We start from the raw sequence: 10,979 nt of genomic DNA, 5'->3' as shown, positions 1-10,979 counted from the left end.
TTGGAATTTGGCTAAGAATTCACAATTTTGTTTAAGAAAGATGCAAACCGTTGTAAGAAATAAAGAGAAAATAGACTTAATTTTCAAAAACGAAATGGTAATCAAACCTGGTGTTCTTTTTTTGTTTTTGAAAATTAAAATTGTTTTCTTTCAATTTCTTACAACAGTTTGCAACTTTTAAGTAAAATAGTTGAGTTCTTAATCAAATTCCAATAATAATAAATAATAATAATAAACTATCTTTTTTTAGTTTTTAACTTGGCTTGCTTTTAAGAACACTACTAAATTATAGTCAACTAACTTGGAAACTAATGGTTGGAAATAAGATTTGTAGGCTTAATTTTCAAAAATAAAAAATCAAAAGCTCAGGTCATATTTCGTAACCATTTAGTTTTTAGTTTTTAATTTTAAATATTATACACATTTCTTCTCATACCTAACATCTTTTTTAAGTACAAAAGTTAAAATCTTAGCCAAATTCCAAAAACAAAAACAATTTTTTTTAAAAAAAAAAAATCAAAAATTAATTTGGTTTTTTAAAACATAGGTAAAAGATAGATTACAAAGCAAAAAAGTATAAAATGAGTATCTATAGGCTTAATGTTAGATGATAATTAAATTCACCTTCACCCATGACTTAAGCTTTTGAATCAATTGGTTATATAGTCCAGTGAGTTCTTATGTTTAAGTCCTTGCATAGTTGTTTTCTCTCCAATTAATATTTATTTGAGATTTTTACATAAAACATCATCTTTTGGCCATATTTTTCAAAAATGTCTTTAAATTTGAATTTTTTTCAAGAAAGACTTTTAGTATTATTTTTTTGATAAATTTGCCTTTTTTTTATTATTTTTATTTTTCGATTTTTATATATATTTTCCTATTTACGAAGTTTTCTTAATGATAGAGAGAGAAAATGCATTTAATGAAATTTTATTTTTTATTTTCGTTGGTTTCAAGTATTGTTTTTTTTTTTTCCTAATTCATATGACACTATATATCATATTATATATATATAAAAAATCACCCTATATATTATCGTCAATCGTCATCATCCAGAACTCGCTGCAGACAGTTCATTCTGCATTGGATTTGCTTGCCCCATGCAAAAAAAAAAAAAAAAAGGAAAAAAAATACCCATGCCAGATCTGCTTGCCTACGCTGAAAAAATCACCCCAATGCCAGATCTCCTAGCCCAATGCCGAAAAAAATACCCCGTGCCATATCTGCTCACCACACGTTGAAAGATGCATTAGATCTACTCGTCCCACACCGAATGATTCGCTCCACGCGTCGAATTTGAGGAAGAAGGCGAAAACAGTTGGTTAGTGGCCCAAACGGAGGGAAGCAACGGTTGGATCTTTGTAGGCGCGTTGTTGATGATGGCAAGGTGGACAGAGGGAGGGAGGCAGCAACGAAAAGATGAGAGAGAGACCATAAGCGATGGAAAGACGGTCGATGGTGCGCAAAAGTTGATGATCGAATCCAACAGACGAATGGCGATGGCGACAGTGGCCAAATGATGGCGACAAACGGTGAACTGGTGATCGATGGCGGTTGGGCAAATCCGTCGGGAAGGAGAAAAGAGCTAGAGGGGGAAGGAGAAAAGAGAGGGAGGGGGAAGAAAGAGGAAGTGGAAGAGCTAATGATTTTTCTTTAAAAAAAATATATATTGATAGGGTGAAGGCTTGCATGAAGGAGAGAGAATCACAGTTATATATATATATATATGGGACCAAGATCTAAATTGTAAATATACTTACATTAGTGGAAAAACAAAATCCAATAGGTCTTTTTCGTAAAAAATGAAATGCTCAAAACATTAACATAACATAGTCCATATTTTAAGGTTTTTTATGTCAAAATCCCTATTTATTTCTACTTATTTGACATTCTTCATATTTTAAGCCCATAAATGAAATCAAATAGTTAACGAATAGGGCTTAAATGATAAAAATTGGATCCTCACATTTAGGTGAGTTTGGTTTAACTTTTTAAGTATTTGACAACAACTCAAAATAGCTTTTAAAACACTTTCAAAATATAATATAAACAATTTTCATATAAAAAATAAATAAAAATAACTTTTCTGATAAACATTTTTTTCTAGTCAATCCAAAGACATCTTTATACCATAGCTGACGGATTTACTCAATTGCTTCTCACTTAATTTGACATGATTTTTTTTTAATTATGACATTTGGTTTATGTTTTAATTTGTCAATATTGTTTTTCATTAATTTTTCCTTTTTGTGATTATTGTTTGGGATTTTATGCATGTAGATTTGTTTGATTAATCCTTTGATATTTTTGTAATACGTGTAATTTTTTTTTTAACACGAATATTTGTAATGTATGTAATATTTTTTAAATAGATATATCATATATGTGCAATGTTTTAGTCCATAGGTAGAAGAAAACTTTTCAATTATGATGAGCAGTTGCAATTGGGTCGTTAAGATTATAGATCGGATATTTAAAGTTTAATTGTTTATGCGATAATGATAGTATCTATCATATACATAAATTATTGATTCACTTTTTTTAAGTAATGGGGAGATTGAAAATGACTGAAACATGCTAATGAAAGACTCTTTACTTAGTGATAAGATAAAGATGGGTCGTCAAGAACGTAGGAGTTCAATTTCCTTTTTATTTGAGATGGTCGTATTGACAACACCCAATTACGAAGAATTTGAAAAAAAATTGAAATGCATTATGAAAAAATCAAACTTCTATAGAAGAGATGCAAATGAAAAGCTTTTTATGAATGTCAAACTATTTGGGGTGGAACCTTGAAGATTCTTTGATTTTTATATTTTACATTTATTATTAAAAAAGAAAACAAGTTTTAATATATGTTTCTTTTTTTTATAATTTTTTTTTTACAAGGAAATATTTTTTTCCTGTAAAAATAGGTTTATTAAAAACTATTTTTTAAAAAAAAAAAAAAAAAAAAGAAGAAGAAAATATTATAAGAAACATTTTTTTTTCTCAATTTTTAATGTAATAATAAGTCAAATTGTAAAAAATGTTTTATTAACAAATTTCCTTGTTCAAACAAAAATGATGTTAAAGAATTTTTTCTCCTCCATTTTGACATTTGGGGGTTATGTTTTCTATTTTAAAAAGGTGAATTTTAAGCCCCCAAAAATTGATTTTTTGTCCAAATACAATTCAGGAAAAATAAAAGTACACTCAAATCCAAATTTAAAATGAAAAAAAGAAAAGAACTTTGAAATTTCTGAAGAATGATTTCAGTTGGGTTTTCAGAACGATGTCCGATTCGTGGAAAGCAACTAGAAAAGAATGAATCAACGCGGCGTCTGATATGGGTTCTGACTCGTCTTCATCAACAACCCTTCCATTTCCTTCAATTCGAATAACATTTCAAATCTTTTTGAGTGTTCAAATGGAAGTTTCTTCAGAGTTTTTGAACCCATCTACAAGGCACTGGCTATTTCTTTTTCATTCTTTATATATTTCTGCACATATTAGGTTTGATATGTTATACCTATCTTTGGAAAATCAGATTAGTTCCTTTTGTTTGATTTTTCTTCATGCAGTGTTTAAAGGGTATTAAATTATATCCATACCTTTCGCTATTTAAACCATTTCCGTCATCTTTGTCCTCCTCTGCACTTCATTCCTTATCGAATCGAGCTTTCTTGAACTCTTCGTCGTCTTCCCTTTTCAGCTTCAGAACACGTATGGGGTTTCTATTTTAATCTGTTTTCTTATTGTTATTCTGCGTTTTTTAAGCTGATTCTATGTGGGGTTTCTTCATATTTTAATGGGTTCTTCCTTGATTTCTGTACCGAAGTTCATAACTAGGATTGGGATCTGAAGAAATGGATTTTTTGGGGTTTGAATTCTTGCAGAATCATGTGGATTTGAACTTATTATGTGCTTCTTGTGTGGGGTTTTTCTTGGTTTTCTTTCTTGTAGTTGGGGCTACTACTTCATATATAGCAAACAAAAGTCCAATACTCAGCCGAGGGATGTCTTCTTCACCATCAACTTCATTGGCAACTGCAGAGAAAGTGACTCTTCAAGATAATATTCAACAGCTTGAATTATTGAGCTGTGTTTATGATAATTATGATGGAGTCATTGTAGAAATGAAGGACTCTATGGATCCAAATGAATTTGGTTCTTTGCTTAGAGCTTCATTATCTCAATGGAAACGACAGGTATTTGACTTCTGTCCTATTATAAGTTGAACTTAGTTCTTGAAACTGTTATAAGTTGAACTTAGTTCTTGATATATAATACATGTCTTCAATTCCCATTTATGGTTTCTGTTTGCATTTTGATTTGCAGGGTAAGAGGGGTATTTGGGTCAAATTGCCTATTGAACTTGCAAATCTTATTGAAGTTGTTGTTAAGGTACATTTTGTTCATACAAATACATAAAAGACACTTGGTTCATAATGCAAATGATATTTACAACTTGTTGAGTTCTTAAAAACTTCTGTACTGTCTAAATGTAATAGCATGATACACGCAGTTGTACAAATATTTTTTGACATAGCACTTTCTATTAGAATTTAAGATTGGAGTATGTAAAGAATTATAATCATTACATATTGAATTCCACATTTGGTGGAGTAAAAATGTAAAGTATTATGTGTATCTCAAGTTTAAGTAGTTGTTATATGGTCATAAATATATCTCATAAGGTTAGTTGTATGTTAATCTGGATATTTAAGATGAAGAAGAAAAATGAATTAAGCCAAATTATCGTTTGTGGTCCTACACTATTTCTGAATTTTCAATTATTTGATTATACGTTGTCAAGAAACTCTTAGAATTTGATCTAAGTAGGTGGCCACAAATAAGTTTGAACCCATCCCTCCAAAATATCTTTGCTCCTTTCACATGCTCCAAAGTGACCGGGTCAATCCATTGTAGTTCGATTAGCCAAAAGTTAAAATACGTATGTCTTTTGTATCTGCTTGAGAAAGATAATTGTATGTAGCTTTCGCAAATTAATGCTGGTTGTTGCATTTGATTTTCAGGAAGGATTTGATTTCCACCATGCCGAATCCCATTATCTAATGCTCGTGCGATGGATCTCTGTGACTACAAACAATCTTCCTGCTAATGCCTCTCATCGTGTGGGCATCGGCGCATTTGTAATGAATAGTAATCGACAGGTAATTTCCAAAGTCATCTTGTTTGTTTCTGATCTGACAAACAATACCGTGTTCTTAGGAATTATGAATACCTATAGCACAAGGTACTCTAAGGCGCCAAACTATTTGTTATAATTTGCTGTCTATTTGAAAGATTTTAGTTAAAAGAGCTCTTTGTTGGTAGTAGTTAACATGAATACTCTAATTCTGAAGGTGCTCGTGGTTCAAGAGATTAGTGGCAAATTCAAAGGTACAGGAGTTTGGAAGTTGCCAACTGGCGTGGTTAATGAGGTGAGGAGAAGCTCAATTTGCTTCAATTGACTCAATGCAATAATCCTTCTTATGCTATAATGTACTTATCCTTTCTGTAGGGGGAGGACATTTGTGAAGCAGCAATTAGAGAAGTGAAAGAAGAGACTGGTGTAAGTTATAAAAAGCAAGCAGTTGTATTTTATTATTATTATTATTGTTACTTTAATTTGATTTTCTCTCTTCTCTCTCTCAAATGTTTAACAGTTCCATTTGAATTCCTTTCAGGTCGATGCAGAATTTGTAGAAGTGTTAGCATTCAGGTACACCAAGTTACATTCTTCATCGTTTCTTTCACATTTTTATAAAATACACCAAAATTCCCTTTTACTAGATGCTAAGAAGCACAAATATGGATATGAGACACGGATACTACATGGATACGGCAACACGTCATTTTTTAAAAATTTAGGACACGACATTGCAAGGATACGTTTATTAAAATTTATATAATTTTTATTCCAGAAGAAAATTCAAAGTAAATGGGTTGATGCAATTATATGCTTAAAAAATTAGTTTGATGTTCTTATTAAAAAAAAAAAAAAAAAAGATGTATTTTACACTCAAAATTTATTATTATTGTCACATATGTGTCTTTTTAGTATACTCAACAAGTGTTCTATATACGTCTAACACATTTGTTGCACTAACAAGTGTCTGATACGTGTCCAAGTGTCAAGTGTCAGAGTATCCAAATGTCTAACACAAATATGCCAACCAAACTAAAGTGTTCGTGCTTCTTAGATGGGATGTGTGCTGTAATGTAAAGGAGGATTTTTCTCCTTACCTTTTTTTTCCCCTCTTTTCTTGAATATGGATTTCTGACCATCTGCTCCTTTCTGTTGTGTAATGCAGGCAAAGCCACAGTGCATTTTTTACGAAATCGGATTTGTTTTTCGTATGCATGTTACGACCAAATTCCTTTGACATTCAAAAGCAAGATTCAGAAATTGAGGCAGCCAAGGTATATTATTTTAGAAGACAATGATTGATAATTGATGAGTTGCGTCATCTTTTTTTATTTTGATGGAAAATTCCTCCTTGATCTATTAATGAGAGCCCCAACTTTAGAATCCAATGTTTCCATATCAATGATTGATCCATAATCCAAACTTTAGGACAGGTCACACCCTACTGTCTAGATTAAGAGCATTTATCCAGGAATACGATACTAGCTCGGTTTTGACTTTTTCGGTATCAACCCTATGTATAAGCATCAAAACATTCCTTTGCAGAGGTCATTCTAAGACTGTAGATTATAGTGATAAAACTTTTGCCTTTTCTGACTTTTTCCATCTTCCAAACAGTGGATGCCCATTGATGAATATGCAGATCAACCCTTTGTAAAAAACAATTCGGCTTTCGACTACGTGGCAAAAATATGTTTAGCTAAGGCGAACAACAGCTATACCGGGCTCTTGGCGATGCCTACATATTCAGCATCTGGTAAAATGACATACCTCTATTCAAAACTGCAAATCTGAACTCACCTATTCAAAACTGCAAATCTGAACTCACTTCAGCAGCAACAAAAGAAGCTCAAAAGAATCTGTAAAGTGTTTGTGCACAGATCATTTGTGTATTAATTTCTTTGCTTTTGGTTTTTTTGTGGTTCGAGAAAATTTTATAGTTAGTCACATGATTTGTTGATTTAAAGAAGTTTATATTGTTTTCTTTCAAGTGTTAGTAACAAGTTGAAGAGTTAATAACATAGTACCGAAAGGTATTATATTAGTGTACTGTCCAACATTTCATGTCCTTTTTCAGAATTACTTTAAAGTTTGTTTATTGGTTATAACTCGATAAAACTTGACCTTTTATTTGGTTTCTATGCTGGTATTTAGTTTTTTTTAACGATTTATGGGGTAAGGGAACATAACTCTGATTTCGAAATTGCTATGTTCATTTTTACTAAAAAAGTCTCAACTTGACTCTTATTTTAAAGTTCACATATCAATATATAAAAAGAAGGTTAACTTACATATAAGTTATGTATTTTGTTGGTTGTTTAAAAAAAATACTCATTAGAATATTATCTCTGACTTTTCATAAATGCATCAAAATTGTTCTCAGTGTAAAAATCTATTAGAATGATGGATGAAATTAGGATTTGGAAGGAATGTGACAATGAACTAAAATGACGATGTTGGAGTTTCAGTTTCTATTTTTTTCTTTTCCCAAACATCTTAATGAATTTTACACTACTGATCGTTTTGAATAGAGTAATATTAAAACTTAAAAATGAATATTTTTAAATAAAAACTATAACAATTGTTACCCCTTACTAAAAGTAGAATAAAATAAAACTTGCAAATTTCTTTTTTTTTTTAATTGAAACCAGAAAACCTGCAAATTTCAAAAAAGAAAAAAGTGAAAAATCATAAAATGTTGGGAGTTCTGTAGATTACTTCAACCGACACAAAAATAAGATTCCCTATTATTTTCCAATATGCATTGTCTAAATAATAATAAATAAAAAAACGAAGAACAATTAAATAATTATTCCAATTTAAATAAATTATTGTTCTTTTTCAAAGAGGGGGAAAAAATCAAACAAGTCATAGAAAATACAACCCAATTTGATACTTTAAGTGACTGTACACCATCCAAAAAAAAAAGTGAAAATAAAAATAAAAATAAAAAAACACCACCGACAATCTCAAAAAAAGATAAATAAAAAATCGCAAATACAAGTTGACATTTTATTTTGCTCTATGAGTAACGGACCTCTAATTTTGCGCCACGTGTTGCTTCATCATAAAAATCATACTATCAAAACAGCGAACCACAAACTCAACATCATCGCCACGATCGATCTCTGACCGTTCGATCCAAACGCCCCATCCTTTTCCGATGTCTGATCCGCCGGTTCGCCGTCGGATTCGTCGGACCCAATCGGCGAGTCGGCATCCTCCGCCTCCTCCCCATCCGACGCCTTAGGCGATGGCGCCTTCGACTTCTTCTTCTTCGGCGCTGATTTCGGCGCCGGAGCCTCCTCTTCTTCCTCCGGCACCGCCTTGAAAAGCTCCTTCGGCTGCAACACCTTATCGACTTCGTACACTATCAACGGCTCCGAATCGATCAACGTCGCTGTCACCGTTGCCGTCACAACCTTCGTCTTTACCATCACGTCCTCACCGTCGGTCTTGATGACGAAATCGTACTTGGCGCCGCCGTCTGTTGCCAGCGTGGTGACGACGCCGTTGTTCGATTTGAGCATCTGCAGCGATAAGTAAATCGGCATGCCATGGTACAACAGCAGCGAAACTTTATGCGCCGCCGTGAGATTCTTGTACTTTGGAAGAAAGGCGTTGAGTGCGTCTTCAGTTGGACAAAACATCGTCAATCCACCATCGACGTTCGACTGATAGGTCTCGATGGCGCCGGCGGCTATTAATAGATCGGAGAAGGCTTTGCAACCTTGCTTCGGCAGAACCTCCGTCAGATTTAAACTGACCGGCGCCGCCGTTGGCGCCTCGGCGTCGGCGGATGTAATAACCTGCAAAATGTTAACTCAATTTTGTTAGCGGAATCGTTAGGGTTAACAAACAAAATTGTCGTTTTCTGTTATGAAAGAAAATAAATAAAAATAATCAGATCCATAACAAATTAAATGAGAAATTGGAAGTTCCTTTTTGTCGGTCACAAAAATACACCTCTGAAATCATTATCAACACAATAGATAAAAAGACATAATTATCCTTTTTACGAATTTTTGCCCTCGAACTAAATTATTATTAAAATTTCAAGTTCTGATGCAGTAGATCTATATCCATGACTATGTTATACAAATTTGCTTCAAAACCAAATCTTCATTAATTAAATTCACACTGCATTTACATATTTAGCATTTATAATATACTTTTTAGTAGTTTTAAGTTAAAAATTCATTTCAAAACGACTCTTAATTATTTATTATAAATGAGGGATTAAATCGCTACAATCTCTTAATTAGATTAGTATAATTCAACTTATATTCTATCTGTACTATCAACTTCGAAATTAAAAAAATAAAAAAATTAAATTTATCAATGTCTTATTAATATATTTTTTTTTAATTTTTGTAAATAGTTGGATATTTTCCTTTAAAAAAAACTAAAAGAGTTCATATGAGTTTTCTAAGACTAGTAAACTACTCTTATTATCAATTTTGAAATAAAATCACATCCACAAATTTGTAGTACTAATATTAAGATTAAAATGTAAAAAGAAATAATGATTATAATTCAGATGAAGATGCTAAGATTTTAATAAATAATTCTAATTAGAAAATGCGAATAGAGTTTTGGCCTAATCTAGAATATTCCAGGGGAGGAAGTTTCAATTTACAGTACCTTACTGATCTGCAAGATTGAGATATTGTAAGGCATTTCCACCACCGATTTGACATAAAACGAATTGAGATCGCCGCCGTTATCCTCCGAGCCAAATCCGACTTTACCGCCTTTCATATTAGTGATATTAACATATCCGGAGGTTCCGGTAGCGGAGCCGGTAGCCTGAAACAGAGTAGAAGAAAGCGTAGTTCCTTTGGAGAGCTGGTGGAGCTTTTTAGCGCCGTAGTAATCGACAAGAACATGAAGCGAGAGCACATTCTTGATGGTGCCGACAGAGAAATGCTTGTCGAGGAGATCGGACATGGCGGAGTTGTCTAAGGCGAGGACGGTGATGGTGAGACGGCGGTTGATTTCGCCGGCGAGATGAGTGATTGTGAGGTAGTGGTTGAAGGTACTGAACTCGGGGTGTTTGGCGAGGATTCTGGTGATGTTGTGAGCGTCGGCGGTGGAGGAGAAGAGGAGGAGGAGGAAGAGAGGGAGGGCCAGAGCGGCGGAGAGAGGGACTGGTCGCCGCATGGTGGCGGAGGAGACGGCGGAGAGAAATGTGGAATGGGGGAATGAGGATTGATTTGTGGTGTGAGGGAGAGATTTGAGAGGTTTTTAAGAATGGAGAAATGGAAGATGGGGGAAAATGGTGAGATTTGAGTGAAGCAGTTTTTTTTTTGGTACACAGTTCTTAACAACTAGAAACTTTAGCATGGGAGCCAGCTCAACTGGGCGAAGTGGAGTGGGACCCATTTCTCCATATTATTTATTTATCATGAAATTTAAATCATATATTAAATTTCCATAAATACTTTAACTACGTCTCGTGGCGGTATTTATTTTTGTACATTCCATCAAATTATTTCATTGTAAAAAAAAATTCTTATTTATTTTTTATGTAAATGATGAGGGATGACTACATAAAGGTCTGTATATTTTAGGATGCATCCAAGTATTATTCTTAAATTTCCGTTCACCTCATAGTTTTGACATTGATATATGGGTGAATCGAAATTTTTAGGTTAAAATACCATTTGACGGTCTCCACACTTTCAGTTTTGTTCAATTTTAGTCCTTGAACTTTGATAGATTTAAAATTTAGTCTCTCAATATTAACTTTTATCGGTTAATAATACTACTTTTCATGTAAAAAAAAAGTGATTAAAATTTTTATAGTAAAAATGCTACTATAGATAATAAAAACATTTTT

General features: G+C 32.8%; 2 protein-coding genes across 4 annotated transcripts; one reads left to right on the top strand and one right to left on the bottom strand.

Moving 5' to 3' along the window:
* The first annotated feature begins 3,093 nt into the window (after positions 1–3,093).
* LOC120077718 (nudix hydrolase 2-like) lies at positions 3,094–7,181 on the top strand. Of its 3 annotated transcripts, XM_090313821.1 has the most exons (10): positions 3,105–3,450; positions 3,567–3,708; positions 3,949–4,193; positions 4,324–4,389; positions 5,022–5,159; positions 5,352–5,429; positions 5,510–5,560; positions 5,676–5,710; positions 6,303–6,411; positions 6,755–7,181. In XM_090313821.1, exons 3-10 carry the CDS (start codon positions 4,002–4,004, stop codon positions 6,929–6,931), a joined length of 846 nt encoding a protein of 281 aa, XP_090169947.1. In that variant the 5' UTR covers positions 3,105–3,450; positions 3,567–3,708; positions 3,949–4,001; the 3' UTR covers positions 6,932–7,181. The 3 variants fall into 3 exon arrangements, with proteins under 3 accessions (XP_090169948.1, XP_090169947.1, XP_038887609.1); XM_090313822.1 differs by lacking the exon at positions 3,567–3,708 and having other exon boundaries at positions 3,094–3,450; XM_039031681.2 differs by lacking the exon at positions 3,105–3,450 and having other exon boundaries at positions 3,468–3,708.
* Positions 7,182–7,938: 757 nt separating this feature from the next.
* On the bottom strand, positions 7,939–10,508 carry FLA2 (FASCICLIN-like arabinogalactan 2). Its single transcript, XM_039031680.2, has 2 exons — positions 9,782–10,508; positions 7,939–8,946 (listed from the first exon to the last, which is right to left on the bottom strand). Exons 1-2 carry the CDS (start codon positions 10,298–10,300, stop codon positions 8,212–8,214), a joined length of 1,254 nt encoding a protein of 417 aa, XP_038887608.1. The 5' UTR covers positions 10,301–10,508; the 3' UTR covers positions 7,939–8,211.
* Between the last annotated feature and the right edge of the window lie 471 nt (positions 10,509–10,979).

The sequence above is a fragment of the Benincasa hispida genome, chromosome 5 (genome assembly GCF_027475165.1).
Source record: "Benincasa hispida cultivar pf3 chromosome 5, pf3_genome.v1.1, whole genome shotgun sequence".
Lineage (NCBI taxonomy): Eukaryota > Viridiplantae > Streptophyta > Magnoliopsida > Cucurbitales > Cucurbitaceae > Benincasa > Benincasa hispida.
This window is presented reverse-complemented; position numbering and strand designations above follow the sequence as displayed.